General features: G+C 36.0%; 1 protein-coding gene across 7 annotated transcripts in view; it reads right to left on the reverse strand.

Moving 5' to 3' along the window:
• CDK14 (cyclin-dependent kinase 14) overlaps positions 1-17,829 on the reverse strand; it is a 516,851-nt gene that overhangs the window by 249,160 nt on the left and 249,862 nt on the right. For all 7 annotated transcript variants that reach the window (XM_014547610.1, XM_005876105.2, XM_005876106.2 and 4 more), the window contains exon 7: positions 6,111-6,234. In XM_014547610.1, coding sequence (XP_014403096.1) covers positions 6,111-6,234 — 124 coding nt within the window. The remainder of the gene's footprint in view (positions 1-6,110; positions 6,235-17,829) is intronic.

Below are 17,829 nucleotides of genomic sequence, written 5' to 3' on the forward strand. Positions count from 1 at the left end.
CATATGCAGTACATTAACATACCTGGGAAAAGTTACATTGTGATAACATAAAACAGAATACTTGAATGTCATCATCATTCCTCTGAATGTAAGAAAACTTTTGAGGGGAGGAGTGGAATATTAAATATTTAAATAATGAGGCTAAGTGATGATTTCATGATCAGAGAAAAGAAATTTCCTTCCAAAAGGGTTACCACACTGTTAAAATTATGAGTCAGAGGAAATAACTTTGTCTAGTTCACATGTCACTCAAAATTATTTCTAACAGGTAATCTTGATAATCTGATAGATTTTAAGATACATTTTGATTTGGGGTTTAATGAAGTCTTGAAAAATTAGGGGGGAAATTGCTTTCTTTGGTTCATACTGTAGCGTCAATTATTCTAAAAATATTCTTCCGTTTTCAGATTTGTATAAAAGCATCTTCCTGGACTTTGCATTAAATTGTTCAAAGGGTCTTTTAAAAAGTAGAGTGATACCTCATTAGATAATAAAGATATTTTTACTAATAAAAAAACTACTTTCAAACAAAGAAAGGAACATTGACTCTTACAGGCCATAACGAATGGACTAAGTTATAGCTAACCTTGAATTTATAACTAGGGCTTCAATGGTGAGTTCTATATGCTAATGATAAAAAAAAAAGTTATAAAGGTCCATACTGTGGGGACTAACTGGCTTTGATTCAGAGACTTTAGATTTATCAAACTGACAGACTCTTCTCTGCATCTGAAGGCACCTCATTTTCTTGTTTTCTACGTCAATTCTGAGAGGTACATTACAAACAAACCCTGCACTCCCCATGGCCTCTGCAGAATTACATCTCTGATGTGTTCTGCAAATTAATCTAAAATGTGATTCACGACAATTTCCTTTCTCAAATTAAGACCAGGAAAAGCCTGAAGGAGGAAAGTACCAACATTAGGACAGTAATATTTTAGACTTCTGGTGGGAAAGAGGCCAGTGTAATTGTACTTGATTAAAACCACTGAACTATTTAACTTTATTCCCACATTAGGAAAGTCAGTGAAATAAGCCAAGACCTTAAATGCTTATATTACATAGTTGTCGCTGTCTCCTTTTTACAGGGGCAAATCTAACCCAGCTGTCTTTCCACAGAGCGAAAAAACAGCAGAGAGATGGCTGGGCAATGTGGATGACACCATCATCATCTTGCAAGAATTGCAGGAAGCTGTAACCCTATGGACACATCTATTTTGTTTTAATCTCATCTACATGAAAAAATATCTTAAATTTCCATACTACCATACTGCAAATGAACATAAATTTCTCAGTGAATTTATTTATGCATTTACTTGTCATACCTCGATAATTTTCTTTTAATGTGATGACAACGCATATCACAAAAACGTGGCTCTCAACTATTTGAATTTCCAGAAGCTAGAATAAAAAATTAGATTCTAGGGAGAGACGGTATAGCATTGATTCCAGATTCAATGGATTGATTTTTATCCACCAGTGAATCTCTGGTTATTAGAAAATAAGTTAATAATTTCAGAAATGTACAACATAAAAAACCAGCACTGAAAAGGGTTTTAGAAAGTGCCGGTTCAATGCTCTTATTTTTCAGTTGGGGAGCCTAAGGCTTAGAAGGGATAAATGACTTCTTGAACGTCAGGAGCTAATTACAGACAGAGCCAGGTCTCCTAATTCAATGCTTAACACACTTTGTTCTCAACAACAGTGCAATTAGACAATCATTAAAGGTCTGCAGAGCAGGAGATTCAGATCTTATACATCTTCTGTGCATGTTCACATTCACTCAGTGACGTTTATTTCTGCAGCCTGTGGTTACAAACACAGTAAATACCAAACAGGTATGTAGAGCCCTATGTGTAAGAGCCGCGAGGCAACCCTGAGGCTGCGACACTACCAAAGTCATCAAATTTCATTTACACTCTTGACTGCCCAGCCAGCAGGGCACTGATGAAGAGAAAATTAATTTGTAAACTAATGGTTTGCCAAAATAAATCAAGTAGAAACTAGTAAATTCAGATGAGTCTTAGTCTTTACACGAATACTCATTGTAGTCATGCATATTTTTTGGTTCATTCAAACAGTATTTGCTAAGCACCTACTATGTGCTAAGCATGGCTCTAGACATGGCACAGACAAGAGTGAGCAAGAAAGGCCAAGGACCTGTCCTCAAGAAACTGACAAGTAGCAGAATCAAAACATAAACGATAAACAAATGGATTATAAGTGCTAATGAAGAAGTTAAACTGGATGATAGTCATGAAAAAGGTTTGATTTTTGGACAGGTGGCCTCTTTGAACAGGTGACATCTGAGCTATGATCTGTCTGATGAGAAAGTGACAGCCACAGTGAGGAGCAGAAAGAAGAGTACTCCAGGCAAAGGGGAAGGCTAAGTAAGAGGCTCTGGTATGGGAACAAGTCTGGGGTTACTGCACAACAGTAGGTAAGGAGGAGCAAGGTGGTAAAGACACCCACTGGGTAAGAGACTTGAAATGTTCTTTTCTCAAAGATAATGGAAAGACAAACCCCTCTTTAGAAATGAGTCTGAACGCCTCCGCATAATTTATTATTTCACTATATACAGGCAGGACTGACCTCTGCATTAGGGAAGCCATAGTGACTCTAAGTCATGTGTAACTTACTTTTACGAATTGAGTATAGAAAATGCGCCTCAGGTAGGTGCTTAAATGTGACTTTGCTCACAAGAAAAAAAAATAGTTACAGCATTTTGACCACCTGGGATTCAGACATGCCCTTTGTTTAAACCTGGATGGGTCACAGATACATTATCATGTGGTTTACCTAAGGTTAAATTTACTCATTACTATTGAATTAGTCAAATGATAAAAATTCTTTCAAATAAGTGATGCTATTTTTTTTTCTGGTATTAGTGCAAGTTATTTACATAGCCTGCGTGTCGTATGTAGAAAATTGCACATATATATATGTGCAATGATCAATAATTTATTAGGAATTAGGCAGCTCATAGGTAACATGACTATGCATATAAATACAAAGACCCTGGGCCACCTAAGGTTGGAGGATATGGACCAAGTACCTGAATTCCAGCTTTGCAACACCGAACCTGTGTGCTCAAGCCTGGCAACATCCTAACCCTGTCTGAATCTGATGCCTCTCTCAAAAATATAGGTTAAGACACCTTACTAAGTTGACGAGACAATGAAACAAAAATATCTAAGTGTCTGGCATATAGAATAAACTCAATAAAATTCAGCATGTTTCTCTCATTTCCCCAATGTATTTTCCTAATAAAGGTAGTAGCATTTACAATATGGGAACAATTATCACACAGATTTCATTGGTCTGTTTTAATGAAAATGTTGTGGTATTTTTCACATACAAAAAGGAGGTAGGACAAAGAAACTGTTTCTAAAGCTCTTCATACATCAAACTCTGAATTAAGACCTAGTTTTCTAACTGTTCCACTGCCTGGCATCATCCCATTTCGATTGTCTAGTTTCTCTGCAGTTTCCACTGTGCTTCCTTCATCTCAGACACAAACACGTGCCCAAGTGCAGTAAATCACAGTTAATTGCATGTCTTAAATTAAAAGACAAAATAATGCACAATTAATTGGGGGGAAATTGTCAGTTGGTGAATGCATCTCGCTCATTATACTTCATGCACAGGATGCACACCAAGTGTGTGTTCCCAGCAAGAAAGTTCAGTCTCTGACAGTGAGGGGAGGGGCACGGCACAGCCTCTCTGTAGTGCAATCTGGTCCGAGGAATCACATGCTCTAAAACACTCAACATTGCACGGGCAGCACACACAGCTTTCTCTGCAAGGGTGGCCCATACAGGACTGTGTATCATAGTGAATAATTAGAAAGAACTAGAATTTTAGCTGATATAGATGAAATAAAGAGACAGCTTTGGCCAGTAAGAGAAAATCCTTAGATATGAATTTATCATATTTGACAAAATGAGAAAGTGTTCATAACATATTCTTAGGTGAAAATGATTTACAAAACAATAGGTTTGGGATGTATGTTTTTTAAACTCCGATTATTTAATAATACTTTAAAAATGTTTATTTTTATTGATTTTTAGAGAGAGAGGAAGGGAGAGAATATGAGAGAGAAACACAAATTGGCTGCCTCTTGCACACCTCTGACCAGAGATTGAGCCCGCAACCAGGTCAAGTGCCCTGAACAGGAATCGAGCCTGCAACCCTTCCGTGCATGGGACAAGGCCCTACCAACTGAGCCACATTGGCCAAGGAGGTAAGTTTGGTTTTCGAGGATTTATAATAGGTGGAAGAAGAAAAGAGAAGGAGAAAGGCACTTGGAAAAGACACAATCAAAGTGTTAATATTTGTTATCTCTGAGTTGTTTATACTTTCTAAATTTTCTCTAAAATTACATTTCAATTTATTTCTGAGTCTGATATTATAAAATGTCTGTTTTAAAGATCCATAAGAATCTTCTAAAATAAATGTAACTGTTACAGTAAAAATATCATCATAAAATTTAAAAATAACCCCCAGTAAACATCTACATACAATTCTATTACACTCTTAGTTATACAGACAAAACCAACTTTGTAAAAATGTATTTTTAAAATATTAAGAAAACCATGTTCAATAAAATTGAATGTTTAATACAATAATTTGTTCTAACATATACCTTATAGTATATTAACACACCAAAGAAAATCACTATAAATCCTTATTAACTTACTGATACTGACAAACTACAAATATGTTCGCAGCATATTCAATAACCTTGAATGTGAGGAACTGCAAATCTTCTTTCCTCCCACCTACTCTCCCATTATTTTCTACCCTGTCATAGAAAGACCCAGTATTGTTCTGATGCTAAAATCTGCAATAAACAACACACACACACACACACACACACACACACACACACACACGCACGCGCGCGTCATGATTTTTATCAAACCACATGAGGACAGATAACAAACTTTTGTAAAATACAAATGCTAACTTTTGTTGTATTGCAAATTTAGAAGAAAAGAATACACAACACCCAACACAGTAGGTTCATTCCAAAGTTATTAAATAGTCTACTAACCTTGAAATAAGAAATAAACATTGCCTGCTTTCTTTTATTTTTCAGGAGGGGTGGGGGCAGAGTGAGAAAATATAATCATATTTCAGCAAAAGCCCATATCTCAACCTCAGGCATCTTTATATCCCAAGGGTAATATTTCCATTCCACTCTTAATGGAACAAATTTCTAATCAGAATATGTATTCAAAAATAATTGAGGCAATGCAATGTCAACACATCATGCTGCCATCAGCATTCCCTGGTGTTAGGAATCAACTCAGCAGGCTCTTTGGTGTGACAGAGAGCCAGGCAATGCAGAAATGTCAGACTTGGTGAAGGGAGGGGAGCGAGCAAGGACAATGCAACCACTTTGCCTCTCTTGGGTGCTCAAGAAGGTGTTTGGAAGAAAGCTTCTGTGCTGGAAGTTGACAACCTTCAATTGTTTAAGTAAGAGATGACTTCAAATGTGTCCAGACAGGACCTCAACTTTCCAATCAGAGTAAGTGTCAATTTTTACAAAATTATTGAGAATTTCTAAAATAATAGTCACTTCCAAAAAGGTTAATACCACCCCTGGATTTTTAAATTATTAAAACCTTAGGCACCGCATACTATTGAATATATTTTGTGATGCCCTGAAAAAGTCCAGAGGCTTACATTCAGGTTTCCTCAAGTGTGACAGTATATTGATCATCGTTGCAGCTAGATGAGTAGTGGGTGTTCATTATACTAACTTTCTACTTTTAAATGTTTAAAATTTTCATAATAAAAAGTGCAAAAAATTAGATTTCTTTCAATATATTTTATGTTCAAAATCTTACTAACTTTTCCTTGGGAAATATATAAGATGTGATTTATGCTTATGACTACTTAAGACTTGACAAGCGGGTCTGAAATTTTTAAGACTCCACCAAGCATGATGCTGATCATAAAAAAAAAAAATTTGTTCATTCCTGAATAAATTTTACTGTGATCTATCATGCTAGAAGAAGTGCACCTAAACAAATGCAGTGCCACCATCTGCCTGGCATTCGCACAGTGTGACAAAATAGACTAGTAATTAACTGCTTTCCTACCGAAATCTGCCAGCTTTAACTCCCCCGTGTCACTGATCAGAAGGTTCTGTGGTTTCAGGTCTCTGTGCAAAATATAACGCTGGTGGATGTAAGACAGCCCTCGCAGCAACTGAAATAAAAACAACTGAAAAAATAGGGAGATAAAAGTTAAAATCTGAACACACATAAATGCTCGTTTCTACATACAGTCTGCCAAGTACTTGTATTTAGTAAAAATGGGTACATTCCCCCCCAACCCCATCATTAAATTGTCTACCAAATTATTTAAACAGAATGTGCATGGAGGTATGGAAGTCCCTCATTTATTAAAAACTGAATCTGAAAATTTCTAACAACCCATCATGTCAACCCAGAGTGATACCTCCTCAACCAAAGAGATCTACAACCTAATCTGTGTTCTATAAATTAAGCAAGATGTAAAGAATGTATCTTTATAATATCTGATTTCCTTAGGCCTTAAATTAATGTTTGAGATAGAAAAAAAATTTATCCATAACATTATTAAAAGAAGCAAAATATTTTACCAAGTTTATGTAAATGTGCACATATTTAACTCCATAAACAGGATACCCAAGGATTCTCCCATTAACATGCTTTAAGGAATGAAAAGATAGATGATTTCAAATAATTAAAACAAAAACAGTCACATGGTCCAATTAATACTACATTGTAATTACACTGCTTTTGCACATATGGCCACAGAGATTAGGCCATTGCCTAAAGACAGACATGCACCTTCACTAATTACAGAGCAGACCCACCCAAAGGGAAAGGAAACTCAGATAACAGAGACATCAAGAATTCAAGAGTAATACTTTTGTAAAAAATCATTTTAAGAAGCCATAATGGCCTTCTCTGTTTAGTTTCATATTAGATCATATCAAATGTGTCTATTTTGATAACAAAACACATGTGATTCGCTAGGCTTTCCAATATTCTGTTTATAAAGAAAGGAATATTTTTAAACAACTCTATTTGCCAAAATAATCCTAATTGGCAGAGTTTTTAAAAACCAATCTCCTAAAACAAAAATAAAAACACATGTTTTAAGTGCCATTAGTGTTCTAGTCTATACAGTCAGCTTAGTAACAAAAGGCAGGATCAGGAAAATGTTAAACATTTAAGTTGTGAAAGACTGATGGTATCGGGACTCCCTAACATTCAAATGGAAAAAAAAAAAAAAGGCAACTCCTTGAGGGCCCTGGAAGCGAGCATTTGTGGAATATTTTCCATCTAACCAGGGGCCATAAAAGCTGAGTCCATTGTTTACAGGGACTTGAGATTAACAGGATGAGGAAGTCATTTCAAAATCTCTGGATATGAAAGATGCTGTGGAACAGACGAGACCTAGGATCATTATTTCCAGAATCTAAGTATCCCCAAGTAAAAGTCTGTTCTGTGTTGGACTACATTAAATGATTGGCTCAGGAACCTCAGGAAGCAAACATTTCTAAGCCTCTTCCTCTCCATCCTCCCCCTGTAGCAGATGAAAAGACTTAAAACCTCCACCAGCAGCTTCCAGCCTCCTTCTTCACTTCTAATAGGCCCTGCATCCTGAAGCCTAATGCTTACAGTTTCTAAGGAAATCCATATTCCTTCAGTTCAGAAAGGAAGAAGAGTGAGCAAGTAAAGCCACTTGGTTTCTTCAAAAGCTTTTAAAAAAAGACAGACCACATAACAAATAAATTTAACTGGTGAGTACACAATGTAACAGTATACAGATGATGTATTATAGAATTGTACACCTGCAGCTTATATAATGTTATGCACCGATGCCACCTTAATACATTTAATTGCATCTTGAAAATTTTAAAAATAATAACCTGATTTTGAAGAGAAAGCTGGGCATTTGGCAAGGTGCTAACTAATTTGGGGGGCGTAACGGAGACTTCTCAGAATGTGATTGTCTATCCAGCCGTGACAATGCATTTTAGTTTAACAAACACACGCCAAGTGCCAGCTGCCATTCTATGCATCATAGAATAGGAGGTCATTTAATCTCTGTAAGAATTTTAATGAGGAAGGAACTTCTATCATGTCTGCATTAATGAAGAGGAAACAGAGCAGTTTCTCGGAGTCACAAAGCAATTAACTGGCAGAGCCAGGACTCAAACCAGGCAGTCTGGCTCCAAAGGCCAGGCCCTTAACCACTACACTATAGGAATCTTGGCCAGAAATCAAAACAGGAAGGCACAGTGTTGATATAGACACTGCTTTGCAGGATAAAGTCTGAGCATTTAAAACCATGGCCTTCAAGGCCACTGAGCTGAGCCTACATCCATCCGAGTGCTCAGGCATCATCACTACATTCGCTGACTCCAAGCGATCTTGCTCACCCCCACGCTCAGAGCATCCTATCCTTCAACCCTTTACTTTTGTTCTTAACTGATCTCTGACAGAAAGCCCTCCCTCCTCTTGGCCTGATAATCTCTATGTATATCTTAGATCTCTCCTCTAGAATGACTCCTCCCTGACCATCTCCCAGGCCTTCACTCCCCTACAGATCTCCATGACGTGCTCCTGCTCTGAGCTCCTATGGCAGCCTCTGCACATGTCTATGGCAGTGCAGCATTATCCTACCTGCCGCAGACATGTGCCTTAACCATCTTCCTAATCTGGTACACAGCTGGCACTCCTATACCAGTAATGAACTGAACTTAGAGACTTCCGGATGAAGCTGATACAAAAATGGCAGGGAGGAAGTGATGGAATAGAATTCTCTAGAAGCTAAGTGCAGAAGTGGGTACATCAAACAGTCCCAAGAGGCTCTTCTTTTAATATCTTTACTAATTAGTGAAAACATATAATCCACATGCCAATACAGAAGCTATCCACATAAGGTATCATATAAAAGGAGATTACCAAAATCAGTGTTAGGAAAGGATGCGACTACGCAATCCCATGACAACTGGACAAACTAAACTCCAAACATGACAAATAGAGCCCAAACATTAAGTCATAGCCACAGACAAAACAAGAACAAATCCCCATAGGATAAATTCACTCAGGATTTACGAAGTGCCATGGGGCAGGTGCTGTTATGTAAGAGGTATGCAAAGATGAACAGAATATAACATGCAGTGCCTGCACTCAGGAACTCACAGCCCCTGGGGTGTGAGGGGGCAAATAAACAGATAATCACCACTTAAGGAGGTATGCACTGTAACAGCTACACAGACTGAGTGTACTGAGGACACAGAGGAAAAGGGATCTAGCAACAAAAATGTAGAACTGATCCTGCCATAATATGAAGAGTATCCCTATGGAAGGGATGAGGAATAGGAAACTTGTCACTCTGAAAGCAGAATTCATTACACATAAAATTTTAATAGAAAATCAAAGGGATCATTCACTAGGTGCACAAGTTGAAATGATGTCTTATATGACAAACCCCTTCCTTTTTGTGGGAAAATATTGAGGAAACTAAGCAAGCAGATCACCAGATAAATTAAGAAAAAAAAACTTAGATAAATGAAAAGATAATATATGAAATTGTAAATCTACCAGTTCACCATCATAAAAGTAATGGTGACAAGAAGACAACAGTAGACTTATTGAAAACATTAGAAATAACATTCGACTGCACTTAACAGAGTTTGAACTGCTGGCTAAGGGTGGGAAGGCTGCAAAGAAGCAGAGGCTGACTTAAACAGAATGTCCTAGGGAATGTTCTTTGGAAATGTCTTGAGAATTCAAGTATTGGGGATTTCTTCCTTTAGACAAGCAGGCAAGTACCTAACTTTCCCGTGTACATTTTTGAGAAAGCTAGTTCACTTGCTCATTGTATAAATTACCACACAACAAGATATACTCGATCTTGGTGAAAATCAGAGGACAGTATGAGAACAAGGGGGGACCACCAAAGAGGGGTCCAATGAAGAGAAAGGATAAACATTCACCTCTGGTATTTGCTAATAAAACTTAGTAACCATGAGTGGAATCTCAATTCCCAAAAAGAAAATAAGGGGGACTTATACTAACTGAAGGCTTACTCTAGTTTCAATGCTGGTCTGACCACTTTTACATATATCATCTAATCCTGTCCATCTACAACCCTGTAGTTTTCCATTTCTTTGAAACAAATGAGAAAACTAAAGCTCTAAATGCTCAAATTCATCCAGCCATCACACAGTGCTTATGAATTTTCCACTATCCCTCATTACCTTAAATGAGGTTGATGATTAATAAATGCACGGATGAATAGTTATACACCCAATATAAGCAAAGTACTTTTATTAAGTGAACCCAAGTTGGTAAGTCTCGATTAGCAAATTATGTAATGAACATGTGATTCCTGAATTTGTTTTTGCTATTTCAAAACCTCTTAGAAATAAATAACACGGCAGAAGACAGCTATTATACTGAAGTTGGTAATTAACATATTTGAAATACTCCTCCTGTCATTTTACTATAGTAGCCATAGGTCTTCCTAAGAATGCCTTGTCACCTTAGAATAGTCTACTCAACTTTATAAAAGAGTATTCCTCCAAATTCTTCGGTATGACCACTGAAGATTTATATTCTAGTTTGAATATGTTCACTGTCTGCAATAAAAACCCCAATGGGAAAATGCCCTAAATGGCAATGATATGGTGAACGGAGACACCTGCCACCAACATGTCTATCTGTAGCCCAGTTGTCATGTCATCCCCAGCAGGAAGCAGCTCATATTCTCAGTGCCATGACGTAGACTTCTTGGGAACAGCCTTTAATACTTTGTCTATTCCCTTCTGAAACTCTTTAGACTTTAAGTAGATAAAACATATCAAGATAACTTTTTTGATCAAAACTTTTAGAATAAGTTGGTAAAAAGCACACATTATTGGACTCAATATGTTGCATTTATTACTGATATTTACTGGCAGTTGCAGTAAGCAACACGTTTTATATTTCCCTCTCCTTCAAAGGCTCAGGGTGAGTGATCAGATGTTCTTTGTCTCACTGTTTAGAGTCGCTGAGTTCCAGGAATGGTCTGAAATACATGTGTTATTTAATATATGTGGTTTCACTTACTATGAGGCTAAGCATGGGTCAACTTCCTTTAAGAAATACCCAGGTTCTCTTAGGACTTATAGGAGGCTTATAAGAGCCATCAGCAATGAAATCCATGGCTTATGGCACACACCAATTCTTACAAAACAGTTAAGCTGCTCTTCTGCCTCCTGGGGACCAAGTTTATTAACACCTCTGTAATTTAGGCTTCTCATCATGAAAATGACTGATTGAGTCTTAGATACCTGGAATAGTCAGTCATGCCACAATATTGTATCATTCCATTATTTTATGAATAACAGAAATGGAGGGCACTCTACAAATCAACAACTGTAATACCTGCCTTTGGTTAAGTGCTTACTATGATAGACATTGTGCTGTTTTATATTCATTTAGATAATTTAATTCTCTCAAGACCTCTGCTAGACAGATATTAGTATTCCTAGTTCATACATAAAGAAATAAAAATTCAAAGAAATTAGATGAATTGGCCAAAGGGACACATCGCAAGTAAGAGGTAGTACTGGTAATTTGAACCAATTTTTGTCTGGTTCTGACACCCACAATTAAGAGTATGACTTCTATACTCTTTGATTTTTTTAAAAAGTATGTGTAATTAAAGTAGCTCAGATTGTGTGAACCCCAGCCTAGACAATGTGACACTGGCAAATAAAGCAAAATTAACCATGGGTAATAAATGCTTCAAATAATATGCTCCATGTTTAACACTCTTCTGTTTAAAAACCCAAAAACTACATAAATATTACATTATCCAGACATCAAACTTCCTAGAAATGAAAAATAATTAGAAACTTGGAGACCCCAAAATATCTAATGAATGTCGAAATATTTTATAAAATGCATCAGATAATGGTTTTATCATAATACTAGGTCTTCATAAATTTTTAAAAGCCAAAGAATAATTCATCACGATTCATTCCATTTAGTTTGCAAATATCTAATGTAAATATCAAATCTTAATGTGTAATATAATGTACACAATTCACACCCAAACATCTATTTTTCAAAGCATCATTATAATTCCATGTGCTGATTTTTTAGGTTATACAAAGGTATAAAAGAGACAAAAATAAAAACTCTACATATTCGACATTATGGTATAAATTATTAGTCACTATGGATATACTTGACAATATTAAATGTGCTACTGGGATAGTGTAAGACACAAATGGCATCAGGTCGTAAGTATGTATGTACTTCTTTTGCCATCTACTCCAGAGAGATCCAACTCTTGGAAACTCTGAATAGCAGAGAAAGTCTGTCTTGCCACTTTGCTCTCTTTGAGTTCTTCCATTCAACTTTCTACTTATATAAAAGAGACAAAAATAAAAACTCTACATATTCGACATTATGGTATAAATTATGAGTCACTGTGGATATACTTGACAATATTAAATGTGCTACTGGGATAGTGTAAGACACAAATGGCATCAGGTCATAAGTATGTATGTACTTTTTTTGCCATCTACTCCAAATAGATCCAACTCTTGGAAACTCTGAATAGCAGGGAAAGTCTGTCTTGCCACTTTTGCTCTCTTTGAGTTCTTCCATTCAACTTTCTACTTCAAGGTCCTGAGACACATCCCTAAATCAACAACAATTTAATTTACATTCTCTAATGTATTTAAATATTAACATTCTAGTCCTAAATATGTTACTTTCTGGAAAGGAATAACTGAAAAAAATAAGCAAGCTCCTGGGGGAAGATATTGCACAATTTCTGTGATCCTTGTGCAGGTAAGTTGGGCTCTCAGTCCGCCCTCTCCTCCAGTGGATATCAAGCAAGGTGTGTTCCTGGCATGGAGCCACCCACAGTGAGCAGGCAGATGGAAGCCATGGGAACCAGTGCTGAGATACTTACAAGAAGTCAAATGGGGATTGCTAGACAAATATTTGTTTTGCCAATATCCTTGAAAAAAAAAAGCTTTAATATACAAAATGGGTTTCCAAGTTATTGGGGTTAGTATGGAAGATGAAGAAATTAAGAAGAGCTGAAGATGAGAATTTTCCCTTTAATAAAGCTGATTAGCAGCCTAAAATTAGTATTAGAAATATTCCCTAGCTGAATACAGACAAGATGACCAAACTTAAGCTATTGGTTTTCATGTCACACAAAATATTTTTCCCAGAGAAAAACTGAAATAGTTGTTTCATGGAATTCAACTACTACAATCTTAAGACCTGTTGCCAAGTTTTTGTTTGTCAATGTAGTTCAGAACTACACAACTGAAAGAGATAGAAACATCAATGATGAAAGAGAATCATTGACTGCCTCCTGCACGCCCCATACTGGGGATCAAGCCTGCAACCCAGGCATGTGCCCTGACCGAGAACCAAACCATGACCTCCTAGATCATGGGTGGAAGCTCAGCCACTGAGCCACACTGGTCGAGTGGGTGATTTCTTTTTAATTTAAAAATAGGATCTAAAGGATCAAAAGAAACTTAGACAGGTGTTGAGACACGATGTCAAATTTTTAAAACAATCTTTAATGGCATTATGAAATTATTATATTTCTCAAAATATAGAATGGGGAAAGGCTCTATAATATTCACAGCAATGCACAGTAGGAAATCATTACCAGCTTACATGAGAGCTCTAATTCAGAATATGAACATTAGAAAGTCTCATTTAGTAATCAATTCTCAGTGCCATCTGTATAAAGCAATCTTAATTTGGCATAACATTATTCTGTCTGTTACACACCTGCTTGTTCTCTGGACTATGAAAGAAAAACAGCAATTTTTCAACTATAATGATTCTCATCTTTTAAAATTAATATAGGTATTGAAGTGAAAAATAAAACTCAGCTTTATGCCAACAGGATTTCAGATACGTCACAGAATAAAGCAGAGAATTCAGAATTATTTTTTTAAATTATTCCAAAAACAGTTCTGTTAAAAAAAAAAAAAGCAAATGTGTTTTCTACAAGAAATCTTCTACAAAGGTTATTAAGATAACATGGAAATGAAGATACATTATGTAAAAGCAAAGGAAGACCCAAAGCCAAATGGCAATTAGGTTCAAGCATCTACATTTCTGGATATCAACTGGAGACAATTAATTAATTAATCTTTTTTAATGAACCTTAATTTTCCGTCTCTCATGCTTATCAATTTTTAAAGAATACATGAAGCCCAGCTGGTGTTGCTCAGTGGTTGAGTATTGAACTACGAACCAGCAGGTCACAGTTCAATTCCCAGTTTGGACATACAGGAGGCAGTTGATCAATGATTCTCTCTCATCATTGATGTTTCTATCGCGCTCTCCCTCTCCCTTCTTTTCTCTAAAATCAACAAAAGTATTTTTTTAAAAAAATACATGAAAAACTGAATAAAGAATGCGATTTAGACTGTTATAGTCATTTTTTAACTCATGATCAATCTGAGAATTATAAAATGAAGAACTAATACAAGTTCTGCATTCAACTCAACTATAAGGGCCAAAACCCAATAAAATTCATAGTAAAATGTTTGTGAAGAGGTGGGAAAATGAACTATCCTACCAAAAAAATCTAACCAGTTTATCACATACCATTTATCATGTTCTAGCAATTGGTTGCTAGATCTTTAATTGTCATAAATATTTATAACCAGGCCAATGTCCTCAGGCTTTTGATTCAGGTTTTGAATTGCCCTCTAAGTAATTAACTGCTAAAATTACCCATTTGTCTAAAATTGATATTATATGAAGAAACAAACCACTAGTTAATAGTGAATATTTATTTCAAAATGCCATAATAGACACATTTTGTAGGCAATTAAAGTAGCAAAGTGATTCTAGAAATGTAGTTTAATTGGCAATTTTTCTTATGAGTTTATTGCAGTGCATACAAGAAATACACATAAAAAAAGATAAAACTTTATAGGTGTTTTGCTGGGACTTAGTACAAAATTTCCATAGATTATTCTATGCTTTACTATGAAATCACGAATGACATGCTGTTCTGGTTGTTCTTTCCCGCCCCCCGCCCCCCCATTCTTCAATGATACATGACCTTGATAATGCTTGAAATTTGACCTGATTCACACTAAAGAATCTTCTACAAAGGTTATTAAGATAACATGGAAATGAAGATACATTATGTAAAAGCAAAGGAAGACCCAAAGCCAAATGGCAATTAGGTTCAAGCATCTACATTTCTGGATATCAACTGGAGACAATTAATTAATTAATCTTTTTTAATGAACCTTAATTTTCCGTCTCTCATGCTTATCAATTTTTAAAGAATACATGAAGCCCAGCTGGTGTTGCTCAGTGGTTGAGTATTGACCTACGAACCAGCAGGTCACAGTTCAATTCCCAGTTTGGACATACAGGAGGCAGTTGATCAATGATTCTCTCTCATCATTGATGTTTCTATCGCGCTCTCCCTCTCCCTTCTTTTCTCTAAAATCAACAAAAGTATTTTTTTTAAAAAATACATGAAAAACTGAATAAAGAATGCGATTTAGACTGTTATAGTCATTTTTTAACTCATGATCAATCTGAGAATTATAAAATGAAGAACTAATACAAGTTCTGCATTCAACTCAACTATAAGGGCCAAAACCCAATAAAATTCATAGTAAAATGTTTGTGAAGAGGTGGGAAAATGAACTATCCTACCAAAAAAATCTAACCAGTTTATCACATACCATTTATCATGTTCTAGCAATTGGTTGCTAGATCTTTAATTGTCATAAATATTTATAACCAGGCCAATGTCCTCAGGCTTTTGATTCAGGTTTTGAATTGCCCTCTAAGTAATTAACTGCTAAAATTACCCATTTGTCTAAAATTGATATTATATGAAGAAACAAACCACTAGTTAATAGTGAATATTTATTTCAAAATGCCATAATAGACACATTTTGTAGGCAATTAAAGTAGCAAAGTGATTCTAGAAATTTAGTTTAATTGGCAATTTTTCTTATGAGTTTATTCCAGTGCATACAAGAAATACACATAAAAAAAGATAAAACTTTATAGGTGTTTTGCTGGGACTTAGTACAAAATTTCCATAGATTATTCTATGCTTTACTATGAAATCACGAATGACATGCTGTTCTGGTTGTTCTTTCCCGCCCCCCGCCCCCCCATTCTTCAATGATACATGACCTTGATAATGCTTGAAATTTGACCTGATTCACACTAAAGAACAATCTCCTCAATTCTTGGGTGCTTGACATCCCATATTTTTTATAATGAACAAAGATATATGGAATATAAACAAAGATGTCCATTTTTAGAATTTAAGATAAATATTTAAAATGTCTCTATACATTGCCATGTGCATAGTGATAGAACTAAAAGTCAAAATTGCCAAATTTAGAAGCAAATAGATTTGTTCACTGTGTTTTCCTTCTGTTCACCATAATAAATATTCAGTATTTATTGAAATCCAATCATGTAATGAACTATGAACAACTTAGCTAAATACAATGCTTTAGAGTTATTAAAAGAACATTCTCTTTTAAAGATAATAGCTTATTTCACCTGCTTTTCACATCTCCTTAAATTTACAAAGAACCATTACAAGGTCTGATTTTTGCTCAACTGCTTTTTTTTAAATTTAATTAACATGTAGCCCACCATTATGAACAGCTATCAACTCAGTAAATATTATCCTTATGTTCTTCATTTTGCATTCATAGATTTAAGCAACAATAAATATCACCGCATGACAAAAATATGCTAATACATCAAACAGAAATACCAGTGGGACACCTGTCACTATGTCATAGTCAGACTTCTTTGAGAATAATTTCACCTGCAGTGCAGATCCTAAATGTAACCCTGGAGGCGTGTATTGTCTCTAAGCGGACAAACAGTGAGGCAAAGTCAGTGCATAATTATGTGAGTGGCCTCCCATGGAAACAGACATGGAATAAGGGCCGTCTGCTTCCTTGCACTGCACTTCAGATGCCAAAACACAGGCATTAACAAGCCGCTGTCTATTTTTTAACTTCCCATACCCACAGAGAAGGTGTAACATCTTCAATAGGAAAATGATGTTCAACCTCTGTGACTGAGCGCATATAAACTCGCAAATAATAAGCTAATTACAGTAATTGCATGTATTAATCATGCAACCTAGAGAAAAGAATGTTGGACAGAGATCTCTTTTTTATATAAAATGTGGCAGCTGAAATGGACAACTATTCTAGGATGCTAATCCTGGAATGGGCTTGGCTGCAGCAGAATCGCTGAAAGAGACGTTTTTGCTTTTAATTATATCAACATTGAATGTTTAAATTATTATGATCATGGAAACGTTGTTTTCAGCTGGGGCATGTTTAGTATAAATACTTTCCTTTTTCCCTGCACAACAATTTGATTTTCGGGGTGTTAGCAATGATCTAGTTCTTTTGTTTATGGGTTTGTTTTCCTTTGTTTAGTTTTCTTTGTAGTTACCACCAATGCAACACCAACTCTTCTCCCCTCTTGTACATCTGCTTAAACACATCAGGTATTCTATCTAACAATTTCATCTTGGAAATATCTCCCGGAGATTTCTGATGGCTCCAACTGGACTGATAGGCTCCCTCCCAGCCTGATGCATAACTATCATCCTGGGATTCTTCTCATCCTTGTCCTGAGGCTCTCGTTCACCCGTCTGCTGTGGTGGCCTGGTAACCTGGTTTCTTTGTCCTCTCTGCCTTGGCTTATGCTGTGTTAGTGGACTACATGCTCATGTAGTGTCCTGGTAAAAAATGCAAGGTAG

This window comes from Myotis brandtii, unplaced genomic scaffold (genome assembly GCF_000412655.1).
Source record: "Myotis brandtii unplaced genomic scaffold, ASM41265v1 scaffold48, whole genome shotgun sequence".
Classification (NCBI taxonomy): domain Eukaryota; kingdom Metazoa; phylum Chordata; class Mammalia; order Chiroptera; family Vespertilionidae; genus Myotis; species Myotis brandtii.